The sequence below is a fragment of the Vespa velutina genome, chromosome 8 (assembly GCF_912470025.1).
Source record: "Vespa velutina chromosome 8, iVesVel2.1, whole genome shotgun sequence".
Taxonomy (NCBI): Eukaryota; Metazoa; Arthropoda; class Insecta; order Hymenoptera; family Vespidae; genus Vespa; species Vespa velutina.
Genome location: NC_062195.1, coordinates 4,895,868 through 4,919,867, shown reverse-complemented (window position 1 = coordinate 4,919,867; position 24,000 = coordinate 4,895,868). Strand labels below are relative to the sequence as shown.

The 24,000-nt window shown below is 31.8% G+C and overlaps 1 protein-coding gene across 31 annotated transcripts in view; it reads right to left on the bottom strand.

Annotated features, from left to right (window-relative positions):
* LOC124951222 (potassium channel subfamily T member 2) overlaps positions 1–24,000 on the bottom strand; it is a 105,567-nt gene that overhangs the window by 19,149 nt on the left and 62,418 nt on the right. For all 31 annotated transcript variants that reach the window (XR_007101559.1, XM_047499258.1, XM_047499256.1 and 28 more), the window contains 6 exons: positions 14,104–14,183; positions 11,724–11,823; positions 10,354–10,552; positions 5,346–5,420; positions 3,463–3,546; positions 3,291–3,385 (listed from right to left, as the gene is read on the bottom strand). Coding sequence is in view for 30 of the 31 variants with exons in the window: in XM_047499258.1 (XP_047355214.1) it covers positions 3,291–3,385; positions 3,463–3,546; positions 5,346–5,420; positions 10,354–10,552; positions 11,724–11,823; positions 14,104–14,183 (633 nt within the window). In the remaining variant the exon portion in view is untranslated. The remainder of the gene's footprint in view (positions 1–3,290; positions 3,386–3,462; positions 3,547–5,345; positions 5,421–10,353; positions 10,553–11,723; positions 11,824–14,103; positions 14,184–24,000) is intronic.

The window sequence follows — 24,000 nt, the reverse complement described above, 5'->3', positions numbered from 1 at the left end:
TAGACATGATCGAATCAAAGTGTCGGTTTTAATATTGAAACGTGTAGAAATTGTAAAAATGATGTTCAAAAGATTTCGAAGGAATTTTTTTCGTAAACGAAATTGGTTATTATTAATTGTTACCCAAGATCGTGATTTATTTGCTTTATGTGAGCTGAGAGTTGTGAAAATCAAATACAGCTTAATGAAATTATCCTTTGAGAGAATATCTACCCTTTGTCGATGTAATTAATTTGTTTCTTGGTGCATTTGAGTAAGACAACGAGATGTTTCTATCGGCTTTATAATCAAAAGTTCTCAAACATTCAAAACGTTCGAGCAAACGTTTGACGTTTACGAACGTCAAACAATTGAAAAGAAAACAATGGGAGGATAAGCAAGCAATAATCTAAGGATTGCTTATAAAATACTATTTTTTAGTAATATGAAAAAGAAAGTAAGAAAATAGAAGCGATGTCTTTTAATATATAGAGAAAGTTAGTCCGAGGTAGGTTGTCGTCGTTACTGACGTTGCCATTTGAAGAATTGCTTTAGAATTCGTCAGTAAGAAAAGAAAAAAAAAAAAACCCTCTAAGAAGTTCTTTCGAATGAGAAAGGAAAGGTTGACTGTAGTTATAACAAATTGCATTAGGTTCGTAGAACGATTTCGTAAGAAATCATTTTGAATAAGACGTCTACATGTTTTCTTCGTGACTTTTGATGGACAAAGAATACGCCGTACTCTCTCTCTCTCTCTCTCTCTCTCTCTTTCTCTATCTCTTCAAGGTCGTAAGGAAGAAGTACGATCTTAAGAGATCGATGTTAGTAACGCACCGATTACAAGGGCAAAACGATACGACTTTGTACGTCGCATCAGAATTACACCATACATAATAAATCCGACGCGATCGATGGTGACACCAATCCATCTGCAGAAGCCGCCACGATTATTTATTAATGTATGTCCCACATTACGATCCGAGTCGATCAACCGACTTTATTTCTTACTTTTCTCATCCCCACTCTGTTTCAGTCCCCTCCTATCACTCTCCCACTGCTTCTCTCTCTCTCTCTCTCTCTCTCTCTCTTTCGTTCTTTTCTTCTGTCTTTTTCATAACGAAGACTTGCAAACATAAGATTGCACTTGCATGATGTAACTCTCAAATGTACTTACTGATATTGAACGAAGGTATGATCGATTACGTCACGTTAGAATGTCGTCACGTGTCTAACCACTCTTGATTTGTACTACTTTTTTTTCCACTACTTTTTTAACGAGACGAATATTAGATGAAACTAATGCTATCGAATTTTCCCTCTACATTTTCTATTTATTCTGAAATTCGATATTTTACTCGTTTCTTTCTCTTCTTTCTCCCTCCCTCCCTCCCTCTCTCTCCCTCTCTTTCTCTCTCTCTCTCTCTCTCTTTTTCTCTTTGTTCTTCAAAATATAATTCACAATCGTTGTCAAGTCTCAGTCTGGTTTTTCATTAAAGTTACGAAGTACTTATTTGTAAAGAAAAGAAAATTTAAATGTCTCACAAAAAATTCACCGTCTATTTCTTTGTGACGAGGGAGTGAGAGAAAGAGAGAGAGAGAGAGAGAGAGAGAGAGAGAAACTGAACTAATCACTTAAAAGCGAGAACAAGCTACAAATACAAATGTATGATTATTTTAGTAAGATATTAAAGGAGAGAGGAGATCCGAGGAGATCCACGCTCGCGATGAATTCGTATGCACGAACTTCCGGCACGCTCGCTAGAAAACTTTTCTCATTATCCGTATAAAGCAATAAGTCGTGTATGAAACAAACATAACGCGTTGCGTAAACTTAAATAACGAGCGGTAACGTCGAGCCAGTGAATTTGATCGAAACATCCAATACTATAAATTCACTCTAATCATGTTAACGTCTGGAGCCAGGCTGCCACTTTTTCCCGTAGAAACTCAATTATAATTCTAAGAACGTTCGCCAATTAGAGTTAACGAAGTTATAAGACGAAGTAGTCAAAAAATTTGCACAATCCGAGATTGAACGTATGAGTTGTAATTATACAACGTCAAATTATTTTCTTATTTTTTGTTTATCAATTTTTTTTTTTTTTTTACCTCGCTTTCTTAGAATTCCTTCAGGTTTATGGATAAGTTTATGTTAACGGATAAAAAAATCGTCGGTGCTCGATGTATAGATTGTCTACATTCAGAAAAGGGGTGCGGCATCGTTGACACGAGAGTCGACGAAGAAAATTAGCATGCCACGTAGAAAGTGCTGAATAATGTCCACAAACAAATTAACGAGTTGGCGTTTCAAACACGCCCAAAGTGGTACCATATGAAGTTAAAAAGTCACCCTTGGTAATTAAGGGTTTCGCGGTCAAAGAAATGAATTTTTCGATTAGCAAATATTAATGAATCGTTTATTGTAGAAGGTTAACGCCCTTGTTCTATTATCATTGATGTATGAATAGAAAGATTTCGAGCGAATTTTCTTGTTTTTCTCTTGGAAGGAAAATAAAAGGAAAAAAGGAAGGAAAAAACAATTCCTTGAGAAAATTTTGGTAAATTTAACTAATGAGTCATGATCGATACTTTACCCGGATCTACGGTAAATTAATGTTTTTCCGCTTTTTTGGATTAATTTTCATTTTATTTGAAAATACCTTTAGACAATTTTAATCGGATTTTCGAGTGGTTAAGCAAAAGATCGGTCGATACTTTGTTAGTTCTCTCAACGATCGATTCCAGAATATACGAAGGACATTGACATGATTTCTGATAAAATAGAAATTATTTGTTCAGGTATATAAGCTTACGAAGTATAAATGATATTCGATGAACGATAAAAGGAAAGATAGAGTAACATTTTATTTTGAAGACCATTTTATGTTAAGAAATTATCCACAATATATTTGCTAAATCGATTGTATATTTTATGTTTATTCGTTCCAAAAGAATTTTTGAATTTATTTGAATATTGAAGTGCTCTTTACAAATCCAAATTTTCTTGCAGCGAATCTTGCTATATTAATACATTGAAAATCTATTACGTCACTATATTAACAAAACCTTAGAACATTAACTACACTACGAAGTTTCGAACATCTTGGTTTATTGATTCTCTCCATCACAAAGTTTCTTCAATAATTATTCAAGATTGCATACAATTTACTATAGAATTCTCGTCAAAATAATATTAATCGTTTATGTTCGTACTTCGTAATGCTAGGAATATTAATTGGTTATTCATTAAAATAAAATTATTATATAGACACACGATAGAGAATTATAAAGAAATAAATTGAAAGACTCACCTAGTAAAGACAAGGCACAGTAACGTTGCACTAAGGATCATCAACTGTTGACTCAAAGCCGACTGGGATTTTTGCATAGCTCTGTGCAAATCATTCTGAAAGTACAAAGAATATTATTCATAAACCATTTAATTAGTAGAAAAAAAGTTCTCACTGATATGAAGATACTCACAAACATATTCTCCAATGAATGTTTGGCCAACCAACAGTTTAAGAATACCGGGATGAAAAGATTTCGCATAGGCGGGTATAGCAACTGAAACCATGTTTTAAATAAATGAAAATTCTTTGAGCTTAACTTAGTTTATTCTATAAAACGATTATAAAAATGACACATGTGTTTATTCTCTCGTAATATAATTTCACGTTATTTAATGGAAATAAGCACAAAAAGTAAGCGAAGTCTCTTTATTACAAAAGAAAGGTCATTTGAATTTTCAATCATTCAAATTTGTATATTGACAACTATTAATAGATCTTTCTATTTCTTATTTTAAATAAACGAAATAAAATTTACATAATTGTAATAAAAATTTTAATGATTTCATTATAGATATGTCCTTATTACGAAAGAAAAGAAAATATTCAATTTTAAAAATTATTAACAAAATCGATTTTATTATACTGACATTGTTGTTATATTTAAATAAATAAAGAATAAATTTCTCTTGAAAATGATATTTATTTTAAGTTTTTATGACTTCCCGTTCGGAAGATATCGACTTCAAAAGATTTCCATTCATAAATCGTATAGAACAGCTGTTCGTAGTAATAGTAGTAGTAGTAGTATGACCGCGTAAATTCTTGGAAATTATATAGGTCAGTGTGTCAGCGAGCCGATTTGAATGAAATTATATAGGCTAATGGATCTTGTATTTATATGGGAATATCTTCAAAACTAAAAATCGTAGAAACTTGAATCAAATATCATTTTAAAGAGCAAATTTTTTTCCTATTTTTTAAGCATATTGTTAATAATTAATTAACAATTTGTTATTAATTAACTTTTATAAACAAATTCTTAATTTATCTCATTCATCTTAATTTGTCAAGAAAGAATTCAAATTTCAACCGATTTATAAAATTACATAAATTAATCAATAATCAATAAATAAATTATTTTTTTATTAAAAAAAAAAATACTTTTGTTTACATTATTAATAGCCATGCCTTTCATTTACATGGGAATATCTTCGGAACTAAAAAGTCTTAGAGACTTGAATCAAATAGCACTTTAAAGAGAAAAATTTTCTCTATTTCTCTGTTTCGTCATAATCATATTATTAACAATTAATTAACAATTTGTTATAAATAATTTTTTATAATATATTTTTTAACAAATTAACAAAAACAATTCATTAACAAATGTTCACCTACTAAATTCATTTTATTTTTCAAAAAGAATTTCGGATTATTACAATTTAAAAATTATAAAATTATATAAATAAGCACTTACTGTGGACTTAGTCTGCATTATGCTGAAGTTAAGAAACAATCATACTCTTACTATTACTACTTATCTATTATTACTCTTACTATTATCATTGACATATCCTGTACACACACACACACACACACACACACACACATATATGTGTGTGTGTGTGTACATATGTTATATAATTATATATAATATAGTTTACACGTAAAAATAATAAATTAAATATATATTGCTTAATTATTTATTTATATATAAGCAATTCTAAAATATAATGAATCATATGGAACAGCTCTCATACTGTTACGCCGCCACGTAACGCATGAGGTTGAACTAATGAGGTTAAACTAATTAAATTCAGAAGCACAATAGAGATATCGCACGTAATGTCATTATATATCCTATTCGCGAAGAGATAAAGGTTAATCCCTTTGGAAGCGAGGAGATCGATGCAATATCGTGATTTTGTCTAACTCGGATGAAGAGATGTCTGCAATGCATAATTCTAAGTCCAACATTCACACAAAATATATCTTACAAATCGATCGAGGAAGCGATCGTGTGAAATAGAAAGGACTACAACTATTATCGATTAAAAGCTAGCGAAAATGACTTACCGTAATCGTGAAAGGTATAGTGTTGACTAACTCCAATATGAAGTGGAACGATAGAAGCTGCTGCCAGACGTTACCCTGTGGACATTAGGAAGACAGCTCAACATACTCAGTGACAATATTATTAATAGGAATGCGGTTAAGAATATTCCAAATAGAGCATAGCACTTTGTGAAGTCGTCCTGCACTTTCTATTTTCTCATCGTGGAACATTTTAGAATAAGTTTCTTTGCTATCTATTCTCAGTTATTGATATATCGTATTCTTGGATAATAGCTATCTCGAACGATCGAAAATATATTATTATTTATTCTTCGATCGAGCATCTTATAAAATCTTTAATTTCTTAGAATCTCATAGTAAATCGAGCAATCGTATCTATATATAATTAGATTTCTTTTCAAATGAACATTTAGATCTAACTAATTAATATTATGAAATCGCTTAAATTATCTACTGAATTTAATAATTTAGTCGTGAGCATGTCATTCTTCAGATAATTAATTTAATATATTATAATCGCTAATTTCTAAACTAATAAACTACACGTATCATCAGATAAAGAATTATCTTATCTTGGTTATATAGATTAATTTATTTTATATTTATTATCTGTTAGAAAAACGTATTAAGTTTATCGTAATTTCGATGGTACGAATTGAAATCTCTTTCGTACTGTTAGTTCACGGAAAATAAATGTTTAATAGTTTCAAATTCCGGAAAGAATATTTTCTGTTTTGCCATAACCGAGATTAAAATAGCCAGAACGAATGTGTAGATTATGTTTATCGATTTAGACGACATTCAATTAATCGAATTTATATAGAAGAGCTTATCTCGAGTAAAGAAAATTGCCTGAGTCACGATAATTTGATTGTTAAGTTAGCAGAACGGAAAATCGCTTAAACGTTTGCAAATTTCTGGATTTTTATCTTAGCTTATCATATAAGGAATATCGTTCATATATGTCTGTGCTTATAACCTTTACATATGCAGCGTCTTCACTCTGATTTTAATCTCCAACTGCAATACGGAATCCAAATAACATCGTACACTTTAATCAGGAAAACTTTTTATAATAAATATTCTAACTTTTTGCATTATAATGAAAGTCCGCTAAAATTACTGTTTCAAAGATCAAAGATTATGAAACGGAATATAGGTACTTTGGAGATGGAGATCAAGTGAATGTACTCATGCGTTTACTTAAGCGCGTGATTTATTCATATATATATATATACATACACACACACACACACACACACACACACAAATACACATATACATTACACATTCATATACATATATATATATGTATATATACGCACTTAAATGTGAAAATGTAAAGCAGGCCTAGATTGAGGAAATTTCAGGAAAGACTTTTTCGAACTTTATTTTATAATTATACGATAACCTTTACTGCACTATACTATACTGGGTACACCGTTCATCCGTCAAAGTCAGATTTTGGATAGAATTTTTCCAAGGTTCGCTCGATGCCGGATCGTCACATCGCTGATCGATTGTTCCGCTTTTATTGTTTTATTAAATGTCGAATAACCGAACGGAAGGAAACGAGCGCAACCATCGATTTTAATTACTTAAGTCTCACGTACGAAAAATTCACGTAGAACTTAATATGGACCTATCAACGAAGTAAATTGCGTTTTACTGATGTCAACATGTTGTCGACGGACAGCTCTTTCATTTATATTAGTTAGAAAAGAATTACTTTTCTCTGATGGATTTTCCCTAAAGATTTAAAAAATTGTTCATATATGTCTTTCATCCTGGACAGTACAAAAATAGTATTAAGAATAAAGCATTATCACTCGTATGTGTTCGACTTTTTTTATTTGAAGAAAAAACAAAAAAAAAAAAAAAAACAAAATAAAAAAAAAGAAGCGTAGCTTCGCTATTCCTTTTCTTTTTTTTTTTTTTTTTTTTTTATAATACACGAATAAGTAGTAAGCATTTGTGTATTTCCATTGCTATAGGTTCTATATATGGAAGGAAGAAAAGGGCCGAGGAATTTAAATAGAATCCTTAAATTTAAATATTATTACAGGAAGGCTTGTTTCAGCGACACGTTGTACTTGAACATTGGTAAATTTTCATTTATATGCAGGACCTCACTGTAGATTTTCAGTTATCCATCGTAGAGCTTTCAGGCTTGCAAGCTCTTTCCGATGGGTCGATTCTCTTTCCTGTATAGTCAGTTCGCGTTTTAGACCGCTCAAGGCTTCTCTCTTCCGTCCATACGAGAGGCAGACGACTATGACGGATTCTCAAAAAGCAAATCTCTTGTGCCAGATATGGAAAACTACTAGTATCGTAAAAGCAAACTTATTCTGATTTTTTTTTCTCTTTTCTTACGTATACTATTTAATATTTTCAGCAAGGCATACTTGAAATTTCTTTTGACAAATTCTCGTCTACTATGAATATACCTTGATCCATAAGAGAAAAACTCGAGATGAATAATCGCGTTTTCTTTTTAAATGAAATTTGTAAACATCTTCGTTGAGTCTTCGCAGTTTGTTTATTTAAATATAAGAAAATTAAAATACACATCTCGTAAATATATATGTGAAAAGGTCAACGTTTACGTCTTGTAGCTTCTAGGAGTGGACGATTAGAAGTTATATACAAAACTATTCCAACTGCATTAGCTTAAACTTCTAATTTTCTTTCAAATCGCCTATTGAAAGTTTTGTAATAAAAGAAAAAAGAAAAAAAGAGATAGATCGGTCTCTAGAGAAGGAAAGTTTATCATGCTGAATAGTTAGTCCGCCAGACAGGACGCTTAAGATCTTAAACTTTGTGAGAATCGATGAATCTCATTTAAAATGCAACATTAGTTATGTGTGTTAAAAAATAAGTAATTTAAATCGGCGTTTGAAAATTAAAAAGAAAAATTAAAAAGAGTATTATAATAGATATTCGTTTAATGACTTTGCACGTGTGAAAAATTAAATAAGGAGATTTTGCTAAATTATATTATTATGTTGCTTATCAGTATGCTTTTCAGATACAATCTTTATGACTTGTCGTTTATATTGAGAAATATGAAAAAATATAAAATTACGTAACTATTTCTTATACAGGGTGTACGAAAATAATCTGTAGAACTTTATTCTTTAACGAAATTTATGATGGCGTATTTATCATAAAGTTTCTTTTATTAAAGTAAAAATATTACAAATATTCTATATGTACATCATTAGTTATATATAAAAATATCCAGTAGGATTTTGACATTAATTTATATCTGTAATTTTTACTTTTAAATCGTAATCTTGTATCTTTAATGAAAGAAAGATTGGAAAATGCAGATTCTAGAAATTCTTATTAAATAATTCTACATGTGTTTATAATGTTTATACTATTTGTATAATATATACTAGGAAAAAAAAGAAACAAGAAACAAAAAGGACAAGTAACGCGAATCTTCTTTTCCGAACATGTCTCTTATTTATTCAAATGCGACATTATCCATTTATTATACATAGCGATTTTCGAAGAACGAGATTTCTGAAGCGACTCGACCGGATATAATCCGTTCGGGTGAGTATCGAGGAATATTTCCAAGACGTTAATCGCATTACGCTTGGTTACGCCTAACTCGATTAACGAGGTGCAAGTTTCCACTTACAAGACGTAAGCTCCTCGAATTCTCTCAGCAACGAAGGTGCAACGAGAAACTTAGGGGAATCGTAAGCGACAGGTGGAAATGCGTTTACCGAGACACGCGATGGCCCAGAAATATATATATACATGCGTATGTATATTCCAGTTATCTATATGTTCTGAATCTCTTAAAAGGTTAGACTATGGATTAGAATCTTTCTTAAATGGACGTCCGACACGTCGTCGAGTCTGATTAACAGAAAGAGAGCGAACGTATTTATGACACGAACGTTTCGACGTGCTGCGGCATTTTAAACTTTCCTCTTGCCCCTCTTTCGTATATACAATTTCTGCATAAAATCGTTCCACGTAAAGCCTCAGGAATCGCAAGCGGAATCATAAGTAGCATCGGAGAAATGAGAACCGTGTTTCTACATACCTTCATTCGATTTTCCAGCTAACCGCTCCAATTAACTCGACAAACTAACCTCGTGATCAAATAGTCAGAAATCACTTCGTTGCATTCAGATTAATCCTTCGGATTCGAATAATTACGATATAATGAGATCCCTGTTTTCGTCGAATCAAATCGTTGAACTGATATGAATTTAAAAGAAAATCTATATCGATACGATCACCGATTAATTATAAACCTTGTGCTTCGGAATGTGTTTTAAAGCCATGATCGGTAAAGAGAAATTTTCAATCTTCCTACGATCAATTGTTCAATAATAAATTTCTTTCTTTATCTTCGAATGAATGATATTGATGAATTAACGCTAATAAATCTTAAAGAAAAATGATAAATAACTAATTGGTGTATCACTGTCAGTAAAGTCATCACATTGGCGATCAAAAAGGATGAATAGGTATTAAATTTCAAATTTTACAATCAGGAATGTTTACAGAGTCATCGCCGAAATATTTTAAAAATGGGAAAAGACATTGTAATCGAAAAAATCTAAAACCGATGAAACTGCAGAACGACTGTAGAATAGTCACTGCGAAAAGCTTCAAAGCGTAAAAAATATGAATTATCATTTTATTATTAAGTAATTATAGTAAGTATAGTAATTGAAGTAAGTAATTGAATAAAGAAAGATATTAAATCGTATTTGAAACTTTAAAGAATAGAAATTTATATAAGCGCGTTGAATAATTACATAGAATATAGGGAGGAGGGAAGGGGGAGGATTGAAAAAATTCAGAAGAGGAATTATTCGAGACAAGTAAAAAAGAAATGTAAATTCTTCGAAAAGTTATCAGCACGAAAGCGACAGGAGCGACTTTCATGCAACGGCACAGTCAAAGAGACGAAGATAAAAGAAGAAATATATAAATATCGTTGTGCATAAGAAAAGTAATGCGGAAAAACACGTACCTTGTATCCAAGATAAGCAAGTAGTAAAGCTTCCGTGAGCGATACCATCGCCAGGATCACCTGTACTATCCAAAGCTCCAAAGGTCTTCTTACCCATAGGATCGCATCCCAGTTGATGGTTGGATGCTCCTGAAACTCTTCTTCGGTGAGATTCTGGGATGCAAGAAACTCCGTTTTGTTTCCGGGCGTACATCCGTAACTGAAAGAAACAAAACTCGTAGGTGTATACGTAAAGTGAAAAGTGGGAAGAAAGAAAGAAAGAGAAAAAGGAAAAAAGAGAAAGAGAGAGAGAGAGAGAGAGAGAGAGAACGGCACGATAGGAAGGTGTAAAAGGAAAGGCACTAGAAATCCTTTGGGAATATGCCGGCTTTTACATGGTCGAGCAATAGGATGCTAAAACGTTTCCGCTGCAAAACCTTATCTCGAGCTTATTCTACGCCACGATAGTAGTGCAACAAAGTATCGTAATCGTGCATGAATATTGCGTTAAGGTCGTGAACAGGAATAGCCGATTCGACTAAGGAAAATTTTCTTTAGGTATGCCATTTCGGTGGAACGAGAAATGAGAATTGCCCGAGGATTCAGAGTCGAATTGTCATTGGCCGATTAAGGCCCTTAATGAAATCCCGAAAGAAAGAATCGAGATCTCTTTTGGTTAATACCAATGGTTTCATTTCAAGAGTAACAATAATAGAATAATAAGAATAATAGAGATATCAAAATATATAAGGAATAAAAATAATAGGAATAACAAAAATAATAAGAGTAATAATGAAAACAATAATAAGAATAATAGGAATAAGAACAGGTATAAAGTGAATAATTATAACAAGAATATGAAAAACACGAATGGGCATAACAAGAATAGGTCGAGCAAGAATAGATTAATTATGAATCGGTAAAGTATGAATAGGTCAAGCAAGAATAGACAAAGTATACAAGGTCGAGCAAGAATAGGCCAAGCAAGAATAGGTCAAGCAAGAATAGTTCAAGTACGAGTAGGTCAAGCATGAATAGACGAAGCAAGAATAGATAGATAGATAGATAGATTTCATTCTTTTTCACTAATCCTGAACAAAGTCTGTGCCGTATATCGTTGGCGACAGTCTCTGTAAACTGACTGTCGTATATAAGCGACGTCAGCCGCTGTAAGCTAATAAATGACAGCCGTGTATAAGCGGCGTCAGCTTCCGTGGGCCAAAAAGTGACTGTCATATGTAGACGGCATCAGCCGCTATGATGCACTAAGTGATTGCCGTATATAGACGGTACCCGTCGCAAAAGGGTTTAAACTATCCTCGGTTGACCTCGGAAACTTTTCTTTCAATATTTCGACCAAATTTTTCGAAAAAGAATAAAGAAAGACTTACCATGCTGCAAATGTCGGATCGTTGTCGATTATAACTCTGAATATGTATAGGAAACATGTCAGTAACTTGAAGAAAAGATTGGCGAGTCGTATCCTTAAACCTGCAAAATGAAAGAAAGAAACAATATGATGCCTGTAAAAGAAAAAAAAAAAAGGAAATGATTTTCGTACGAGTAGAAGTGAGCGTAGACATAAGAGAAAACGAAGAGTGACAAGAATATCGATTGAAATCAATATCGCGTTTACGTAAGTGCAAAGATATGTATTGGCCATAGCAAAATGCGACGAAACAATCTGTTCGTGATATCTGCTGTCAGTTGCTGCCACTAGCAGCTTCTAAAGGGTAATACATTGTGCATAGACGATCTTTTTAAGTTTTTCACTTTACACATTGAATTTCGTGAAAATGATAATCTCGAAAATGAATTTCCAAAAATTACAAATCATTATTTATTGTAAAAATAATTATTTTCGATAAAGAAAAAGAATAAAAGAAAATATAAAAGATTTTATCTGTCGAGAAAATAACATTATCGAACTAACGTGAAATAGTACTTACACGTAATTCATGATTTTGACAAATGATCTCATTAATGTAATCGTTTGAAAACAATTTTTTCCCCCGTAAAGTAGAAAATTTTTTAAAAGTTTTTCTTTTTTTTAACTTTTGCGTGACGTAATATTTCACTGCTGAACAAACCAATTATTATTTTTTTGTAGGTGTACATATCCTGTTGAATCGTAACTTGTCAAAATACTATACTCACGGAAGCGAGTTTTAGTATCGCGAGAAATCGCGATAATAGAATCTGTCTGTTAGCAAACACGACGTACAATACTAGAATTACTAGAAATGCGTTGGACGTCATCGCGGAAAGTGTCATTGCGATCTTTGTTAGATTACAAAAAGCTGTCATAAGATAACATGAAAAAACAAAATTGAGAATAATCGTATGTAGGTAGATACTTGTTTTTACGCGTAATGTAAAATGTCACGTGAAATAGTAGGAAGAAGAGAGGTAGAGAGAAAGGGAGAGAAAACGATAGGAAGAGAGAGAAAAAGAGAAAGAGAGGGACAGAGAGAGAGAAAGAGAGAGAGAGAGAGAGAGAGACATTCTACATAACATTTTGCGCATATTATGTTAACCCTTTGAATGCTATGTAATCATTCAAATTTCATTTCCAAAAATTGTAAAAATGTCATTGCGCCATTATGATTGGATATGACGATATGATCGGATCTATCGACATGTATTGAAACAGATGCTAGCGTGCCTTTGTTATTTTTCGGCAAGATTCATTTAAACTCTTGGCATTCAAATGATTGAATCTCGTACATCGATAGATCTGACGTACAAATATTGAAAACGTGTTAAACTGATGTTAATCTATGTTGCGTTAAAAAAAAATTATAAAAATACGTCGCGTGTTCATTAATATCTATTGATGAAATAATAGTAATTTATTTTTCTAAGAAAAAATAAAAAAGATTCTATAATATTTATTGTTACGAAAGAATAAACAAACACATGCATATGTATATAAGTTATATACATTATTGTATTCAAATCATTAATACTTTAACCTAAATATCAAGTTAATCGGCTTTCCATATTTATCTTTATTATCGATCAAATTTCACGTAATCAACTATTTTACGAGCTTTTGTACCGATGTGATCACAACGATGACGCGTCGTAGAAAGGCTAATGCGAATACGATGATACTTTCTATGGTTTACGATGGCAGAACGTAGATAACTGATATGAAAAATAGCGAACGACGAAAAATGGTCTCATATCTAGAGAATTTAGGCTTAACAGTTCGTGCTCATTGACGTTTATATTACGACTGAGATTTCTTTGATAGCTATATAAAACGATTACGTCTTTTATAATTCCCAAATAATCGGACCTAAGATTTATTCCGATCGTAATAAATGATCGATGGATCTTTATTATAGCGGAACGATATTTTAATCCTCTTTAGAACTCATCGACCTAGCATATATAGGTACTTAGATGTATACATACATAGGAATATACATGGATATGTGCAAAAGTAATTTGCTTGAAACCAAATTTCCGCTTTCCTGGGCTTAATGATTAATAGTCGATCCATCTCATACTCGGCTTGAAATACGAGTAGAAGGAGTGGGCCAAATTCACCGTTGGATAGAAAAAGCCTCGTTATTTCAGTGGCGTGAAAATGTATGACAGAAAACGCATAGTATCGTTCAAAGCTTTGCCTTCGAGCGATTCGTTGCTGGGGATTAATGTATCCGCATATACATATATATATTCATACACTTGCATATGCATGTATGGGTGCGGAAAAAAAGCGTAGCGATTAGAATCAAATCGTAGAATGGATTAACTCACTCGAACGTTGGTTCTTGATGAAATACAACTGAAGTCGTTCCTTGAAGGTATTCTCGTTAACGTAGTATTCGACGCGAACTCTGAAACAAACAAAAAAATAGTTTCACGATCATTAGATTAATATTTTTATTTTTTAGTATTTTGTATATACACGATAGTTATATATATATATATATATATATATATATATATATATATATATATATATATATATATAATAGGAAATTTGAAAATATATCTTTATGGATGTCATGGTAGATGCCATACAACTTTTGGGAGATATAATATCACCTTGTGGATATAGTTATAGTAGCTTAGTATATCGATCATGATAGTTCGCTATTCGATTTCCTAGCTTCTATAGAATAATTGATTTTGCTTTTGGGACACTCATCGGAATAGGTATAGCTCAAGAACCAATTGCATTCGGTCGATGATACTTTCCTTCTCGTTCTGACACAAGAGTTCTATTCTTAGTGCCGATAATGCAGCAGCGTCACTGAGAATAGCGTTACGTGACGTCACTTTGCCAACGTCGACAACCGATCGACGTGGGCATAGGCGATCCTTCTCTCGGTTGCGTTGAACTCGTTCTTTGACCTACATATATAACGTCATAGCTACCCGACCTATGACACGCGTCTTCCGTTGAAACGAAACTTCTAATACACTTCACCTTTTCTTCTTACTATTGTTTCTCAAGGAAGAATCATTTTTATGAGAAATATTGAACACTAGTGTGTTTCTCAGAACAAATCTAATAAAGACAAAGAATAACCAATAATCCTTTAGAAAATCCAGTAATTTATCATTAATATTTTTCCATGTTTATATTGGAGATATTGATATTTCTTTTCTGCAATATATTGGTTTCTTTATATGAAGAAATAATAAATATATCGTATATCTTACAGATTGTTTATTTTATAGATAATACAAATCTTACATATTCTAAAACTATGATATTGATCGGTTCGTATCTCTCATATGTTATTTTTTATTATTTTTCACAAATAATATTTTTCAAATATTCAGGGAATTTTTTTAAAGAAAAGTCAAATGTGAAATCTTTTCCCATGGTATGACTTTTAAAATTCCTTTGTGATAGGTCAAAATTAAGACGTCATCTGTTATGCAGGAAGTCATTTTAGCTCTATCATTATCCGAGCGTATATCAACACACGAAAATTAATGAGATTCTTTTTAAAATATATCATATAAGCGGACACGAGAAAACTCGCCTATCGTTGAATCTTGTAAACACGTAATAACTAATTAGCCAACCTTCCTCGATAAACGCGATGAAAAAATCGGACAAGATGGGAAATGGTATTTGTACGACGCCAATTATTGTGAAAGATCGCGATAAAATGCATGCGTCTCTATGTTGGGCGTGCCTGATTTGTGATTGGACGAAAGCTAATATAGTATATAAGTACGTTTACAAGGCATGCATGCTAATACGTGAATACAAATGATAAGTATTTATCATGATGGTATCTCTGTTTTTCAAATTTTTCTGATCTTTTAACTTTCCCGCGCGTACCGGATTCATACAGACATAAAAGAAAACTCGCGATCGATGATTCTCGTTATAAAGCCCTCTGCGTACTTTGTTCTTTCAATTTTTTTTTCGGGCTTAGAAAATGAATGGCTATAGAAACCTATGTCGCTAATCTAACCGTTGGGATCAGATGGAGGAAAGAAGTTGCGGAGCAGGTGGACTCAAACCGGAGAAGATTAATGATCTCTTTATCCGCACATTCACCGATTATGGAGGCGAAGAAAAGCATCAGGCTTCGTTCATTCTTCTTCTTTTTTTGTCTCGTTTAACGTTAAATACTGTAATTCCGAGACCTCCGAGTTCTTCAGTTTCTCCAAGTATCTTTTTTTCTTACAACGTAGAGACACACTTACCTTTATTATATCTCCGGTAAAAAATTTCAATTACGAAACTTCCAAGTTGTTCAGTAAGAGAATGATAACTAAGGAAATCATGCGAATTTTCAACGAAAAGTAAAATAAATAATATTAAAAAGTAAAATAAATGGAAACAGAAATATGTTATCCCCATTGTTTGTATATAAAATAAATACCAAAGTTAATAGGATTGTATGAAAAGTTTTGGTATTTTACATGATAGAAGAAATACAGTTAACATCGTTCTCTCTCTCTCTCTCTCTCTTTTTCTCTTTCTCTCTCTTTATTTATTTTTTTTTTTTTTGATATACGTTTCCTATTTCCTACGTGTAAAATCATAATAAACGAGGCGTCACGAAAAGTTTTTCTCTGTAACAAGATTAATGTCTATGCGGTTTCATTTTGGTTACCACTGAAAGATCAATTCACAACAATAAGTTTCGCTTACACTTTTACCCTATGCCCTGTTGCTTGACTCTGAAGAACATACCTTCTCACGAACGATACTCCATTAAGGACATTTGAATTATTAATATTTTTAAAGTGGATTATATATCAATTATTAGCTCATAAATCGATAATGAAAATTTTCTGAACTTGTTATCTAAGATCCAAAAATAAGACTGTCTTATGTACTTACTTATTCTTAACATGATACATATATGTATATATATATATATAATATGTATGTTATATATATTATATTCTACCGTTTAATAGTTGATATTTAACTGATTATTCTCTTTCCTATCTCTGCTCAATTTATTTAATGTTACGTATCTGTTTTTACACTGATACAAGAAAATTTTGTGCGAATTTTAAGACAGCTAGTCTTTATTCTAACTTGAGATATCGTTTGGAACGATTTATATAAATTGAAAGAAATGTTTTTCATATCTGTTCTTTTTACCTCGATAGCAATTTGTCTTCCCGTCTGTCATTCTTTCTTTTCCAGTGTCTTTATCTTTTATCTGAAATCGTTCTTCCCATACGATAGGATAGTTTCTAATCGTAAGAAGATCCTCGAAATTTCTAACAAAATTTTCGAGTTGACAATTCGATTGTCTTTCTTTTATCGATCGATAAGCATAACATTTCGAATTATATATAAAGTAATTAATTTTAAAAACGAAACAGAAAGTATTAAAAATAATTTTCCTATATCTAATGAATTAATTGATATAGTATGAAAAAATCTCTAACATAACAAAGATTTTTTTTGTATTTTCTGATATATATACTTATATTCTCTATCTCTCTCTTTCTTTCTCCTTCTCGATCACTTTTTCTTTTTCATATCGTTTTTCTTTGATTGGTATAGAAAATGACAATATAGTACTAATGTCACCATTCAACTAAAGAAATACTAACGTTCCCATAGTACTCCTTTTTATTTGAAGTTAAAACACTAGCAAGTATAAGCCAATCTATAAATTGAAAAGGAAAGTTTACTCGATTGAAGTCCACTATCCTCAGTTTCGCAGTTGCTTTTTCACTTCATCGATCGTTACACTTTTACCATTTCGTTGGAAATGCAATGTTCCATCGTTCGTTGTACCAATAGGAACATTTCAACGGATAAGTACGATGATCTCATTAATTTTAGAAATTGAAATGTTTATAGGAGATTAAGCGCTATTTTTAATGTTATTATATTTATCAATTTACTCAAAATTATAAATGACACATTTTCATGTTTTATATAAGCTCACTGTAAATATTTCCATAGAATCGATTCAGACATTCCATTAAGTAATTTTCAACATTTCAATATTTATAACTAAAATGTGCATAATTTTCTTGCAAATTTTCAAGCGATCAGTCCGAAATTGTATAGAATATTTTCAGTTATGATAAAAAAAAAAAAAAAAAAAAAACAAAAAAAAAAAAAAAAAAGAAAAAAAAACTATGTATTATATTTTGTTAGATTTGGTTCATTTTATTGTTATAGCTGAAAAAAGAAGAACTCTTGGCAGTCATGTCTATAAAACTTTATACATACTAATACTTGAATCCATGACCTTTCGCTTGTCCGATTGTTCTTCCAACTGAATTATCTACCTCTCCAACCAAATGTTCTCATGAATGCTTAATAGTTATAAAGGTGATTCGATCTTCCACTTTATATTTCATGCATCTTTCAATAACTTCTATTAGGTTGCATAGGCAAAAAGGTTGTATCAGTTCGTATAATACCTATAGATCCTCAGTTTCAATGAGTTCTATCAACATGCAATATCTGTAACTGTAATTTATATGCACTTCGTACTCGGTTTGATACAACGGAAGAAAAAAATGACTTAGCATGCTCACATACATGTATACGAACACGTAGACGAATTCTCTTCAGAATTGTAATGCAAGACACGCGATGATAATAATTAAGTATCCGAGAAACCACAGAGAAACGAGAAAAGTTTATCGGGAATAATTTCAAGTATAATTTTTCATCGAATCCATTGGATTAGCGTGACGATGGAAATGTCGAAGCGTATCGTTTACGAGTATGGAAAATCGAAAATTGCCTTTATTAAAGTCGACGACAGTGCTTTTTAATTGAGTCGCTTTGATACTTTGAAAAGTTTCATTAATTACGTACATGTACGTATGTATGTATGTAGGTTGTATATTGAACGCCGTACGTTGGTGAATTATACGAAGGATCCTGTTCAATGGCGGGCCATCTTGACTGCAGCTTGTTAAACAGTCGATCGTTTATATTTACCTGCAGCAACATCGATCGGTCAGGTATGACCCACTATGCGACAACTCAACACCAACTGCGTGCTGTTTCGTTCGACGATGCCACGAAGGTCCCTATCTACGTTGATATTCACGCACGAAGTTTGCTTCTAGCAAAGCTCTTACACGCGAAATACATCCTTATATTTCTGTGCTTTCGACAATGGAAATACCTTAAGTAAACGATAGTTGAAAAGAGATTGAAAAAAAATGATTCAGGTGGAAGGAAAATACTTTACTCGGCTTTATCACGGGAAACCAAATATTACAAATCTACAAATTCCACTTTTAACACTCATCAATAGATTCCAAATTGAAATCTTATTATTATAATATACATCCAGAAACTAAATGCTTTTTTCTAATAATTATAAAAATAAGAATTTCATTTTTCACTTTCATCCTATTGTATGTATATGTCTGTTATTGTTACATTATACAGAGGTATATCTATTCCTTTATATACGATATTATTTTTTCGATCTCTTTCGTAAAAAAGATCAATCAATTTAAAATATTTTCGTATACTTTAATGACTGTATATTAAAAATCTATGATTTTGCAGATGTTAAAAGTTTTCAATGAAATAAGAACTGATTATAAAGATGTTAAATAATTGTTGAATATTTTTTTAAAGTTTTCATTAATGCAACTTGATTTTGTATACATTGTTCGGGTAACATTTTCAACACTAAAAATACTTCACATATGTATTTAGTTTAGTTTCGATCGCGTAGTACAGACGGATTTGCGAAAGAGGAAAGGGATTCGTCTGTGATCGGTCAACAAAACGTTACGAGTCACGTGCTGCAGTTCTCGACGGGTGATTGAAAACGATTTAACGAGGACGCGTCTGTCTACCGATCGGCTTGAACGAGTATTTGTGAAGTGTCTACAACAGAGAGAAATTGGTTACGAATAACGAGCAACATATAAAGGTAATTTCGTTTTATTGGACACAAAACATGCTTCTTCGATAATCGATTGCTGTTTGTCATTTAAATGAAACTACGTACGATCGTGCTTTATCCTTTTTCAAATGTTGTCGGCGTTACTTCGTAAACAAAAAACTTTGCATTCTCGACTCGTTTATAAATAATGTTAATAGATTTACACAAATTGTATTTCTAATAAATATTATACATTCTAATTCGTTTATTATCGCACTATCTCACTCATAAGACAATTTCCTATTATTTGTAATTACAATTAATGTTCGTAATTTAATGACAAATATATAAATTAATTCAAATAAATATAAATAAATTGTTAAAATGTTAATTGTTAATAATTATAATATTCAAGACTACATTTATGTAAACGATTTGAGAATTGAAAGATTCTCAGATATTTCATACCTGACAAGTTGGTCGAAAAGTATTTATATGTGAGAACTCTCGAATAATTCATGATCACGAAGATGGAGAGGAATGTCGATTTGGAGAATGAACGAAAGTAAAGGGGTGTATATGATTAATGTTTAAAAATCGATAAAAGTCGCGCGAAACTGAAATAAATAATTGTTCCGCAAATAACTTTGTTCATTTATAATGACGAAAGGAAAGACTAGACTATCAAATTTCTTTTTCTTTTTTTTTCCTTCTTTTAATCTGATATTATTCCTCGTTTCTAAATGTATCCTCGTCGTCGTGAATAGAATTACGATGTATCAAAATAAAATTGTTCAACCTTGTACCACGATAAGTTTTACGATACCATAGTCGAAGTTAAAGTCTTTACCCCTAATAGCTAGTTCAAACAAGAGAAAAGTGATGATAAATATGTAATAGAAAAAGAAAGGTGTTCATTTAGAAGTACGAATTGCCTATTCTATTTTTATCAACGATGACGAATTATCGAACGTTCTATTCAATTTCAACATACTTTGACTATAATTGATCAAGTTGTAAATATGAATCAAAATACGTATTTTCATCTTTGTTAATCTTATATTGTATACGAAATAATGTTATTCCATTTCATTTCCGTAATTATATACGACATTATTCCTTCTCGGAAATATTGCGTAGGAAGATAAATTCATTTCGAGAAGAAGTACAAAGAATGTTAATTTAGTTTTCTACCAAGGTGAATTCGAATTATTATTAGTCATCTTCAGAATTATATAACGATTGATCGGACTTCTTTCTGTTCTGTATTCAAATTGTTATTGTTCGAAAACCCATAAAAAAAAAAAGCGTCATTTTTTCTTTAGCATAAGGCAACAAAGGATCAATAAAAGAAAAAAATATTAATAAAAATAGATGATATCGTTGGTGAATAGTCATAGGCTAGCTAAAATCAAGATAAGCGTAATTAGAATGTATCATTGGTGGTACAATGTTAGCGTAATATCGTTGAATTTTTTTTTTAGAATAAAGTAAATTACAGAAATAATATGTCGCGTTGTACTTTTATCTTTTGATCTGCAATAATCGTAGAGAAAGGAAGAAATAAAAAAGAGAGAAAGAGAGAGAGAGAGAGAGAGAGAGAGAGAGAGAAGAATGGAAAGAAAAAAGAGAGAGAAGGAGATAGATAAAGAGAGAAAGAGGGAATATCGAAAGCTCCCACACGGACGTGCGTGCTTGAAATTGCGTGCTGTTAGCTAGTATGCCCTTCGCCCGCTCCTCGGCTCTGCATAAATAAATTAAAGGGTTAAAAGCGAGTAGAGGTAGTGGCGATGCCATGAACGTCGCACTGATCCTCTCTCTTTCTCTCTCCAACGTTAACCATAGTAATAATGAGTGACATAGTTATTAAGATAATAAATTCTACAATGAAAAAAGAATCTGGGAGTGCCCCCTTAAAATAATTAGGCATCCTAAACGTGTTGTCCTTGAAGCGTGGCTATTTTCAAAAGTATATAGCTACGCTATGTTGTTTAATAATTAACGTAAGAGTTGAAAAGACGCGAAAAGATATTTATGTAGAAGAGATTTTGGGAAGTATCCTGCGACCACAACAGGTTTGGCTTTAAGATTTATGTCGAGTAAACGCGTAATAAATATGAGCGAAATAAATTTCGAGCTAAGAGATTGGTTAATCCGAATTTCAAGAGGGTTCTTCGCCCGGACTATACGAACCGGAACATTTTCGAAGGGTAGTAATTTAAATTGCGAGGGTTCGCTCCGTTTAATTCACGATGTCTTAAGCAGTTCGCTTTTATGTTTCAGTAACCACGTGCCTGTACCTCTTCGATGTTGTTATTTCTTAAAAGCGAATATATTATAAGTTGGTATTAGATAGCGTACAAAAGTTATATAAAGGGCAAGTTTCAAAGTAGATACGTCAATGATAATAGGAAATAAATTATATTGTTTTCTTTTCGGCAGATTCACGTTAATCAACGAACGAATAGAACTTAAGAGTGTAAGCTGTAAGATTGAGTATAAGATTGTGCTTACATACAACTCTTAGATACCGTATTCTCTTGCAAAGGATGAACTTTCAATATGGCATACGTGATATGTCATAAAAAGCAATTTAATCGTACACAAGAGAGGAATCAGAATATTGTGTGCGATACGTTGCTCCTGATAATAGAAAAAAAAAAAAAAAAAAAAAAAAAAAAAAAAAAAAGAGAAGAAACAAACAAATAGTTTATAAGGTATTCCTTAGAAACGATAAAAACATTTTAAAGCACACTATACCGGAAAACGTTTCGCGCGCGTGATTTGTCCAATGAAGAAACACTTTTATCATTCTTATCCAATGATCGTCGTAAAAAGAAACGAAAGAAGATGAATGAAAAAATGTGAGTGTCTTTCTCTGAATGTGATTAGAAAGAAATTATTTTGGTGATGATAATGCTTCAGAGATATGGCATGTCTTCTCTAAAATACGAGTAATTTCAAGCCAAGCCATATGCGGCCGACAGCTTTCGGACGTTCTGCAGTCTGATATTCGCTCGCCTGCCGCACGCCAGGCATCAAAGTCTCTAAGAGCTATTGTTATATCTTCAAATAACTTTATTACAATTTATTTAATCCGATCTTAAGTTTCCAATCGATGTAATAAATAATATTCAATTTTGCCTTATCTAAAATTCTAAAAGCAACGAGTATAGCTTCCGTTTCATCTCGTCTCTTTTATTTTTCATTTATTTCATTTAATTCATGAGATGATACTCTCACCGATGGCACTTTCGGGAAAATTTTCAATTAAAATCGAGGTATTCGTGTTCCAGGCGAAACGTGATATCTAACGAATCTTCCACGGTTGAACTTTCGAGCTACGGACAGTTTGAAACCTCCCGGGTATATCGTGTCAAGCGATGAACTATTTCCTATTGTACCGGATCGTATTATCTCGAATTCTCTATATGCGCTTTATAATATCTATTAATACGATTTGACACTAGAGGATATTGTTATGAAGTTGAGAATCATCCTGGCGGTGAAACGATCTATTTATAATATATTTTCAAAAATTCTTTATCGTTATCGCTATATACAATTTTCGTTTTTCTTTACTCTCTCCCTTTCTTCCTCTCTCTCTCTCTTTTAATCATTAGTAAACATATAGATAGATGTAAAAAAAAAAAGATTACGTTTTATGGTTACACCATAACACTACCTTTTTATTGAAATATTTCATCGACATTAAACTTATTCCTCTCTGTATTCAAGTCGCGATAATAATATCGTTTGGGAGAATTCGCTATCGGCACCTTTCACTGTAAGTTTTAAATGGACCACAAAATTTTCGGTTTACGAGCTATCCCCTGTGCTCATAAAATATTCGTAAAAACGATGACATTTAAAGCTCATAACATCGAAAAAAGAAACATTCCTTTAAATAAAATAAAACAAGATAACGTCACTGTTTTATATAAATATTCATAATTCTTCTTGTATATCTATCAAACTATATTTATCCTTAATTAGACGATTAAGAAAAAATCAAATTATCTGGGAACGTTATAAAGTATTTGGAATAATCGTATTTGTTGATTTTTATATTAGAATATTTGAAATGGTCGAATTATTAAGTTCTCAATTCTTTGGATAATTCACGTTTATCAAATACTGTTTGAATAGGAAAGATTTTCAGTACGCACTCAAGATGTAATTGAATTTGTAAATTTCAACTACTATATCTCAGATTTATAAAAATATTTTGTTGTGTTGTCAAATTGTAGAGTTTGTTCATAAAACACCGTTCGATTGCCTAATGCATAGTGCCATAAACAGAAGATAATAAGCTACGACACCATGGAAGTTAATTATATCGATT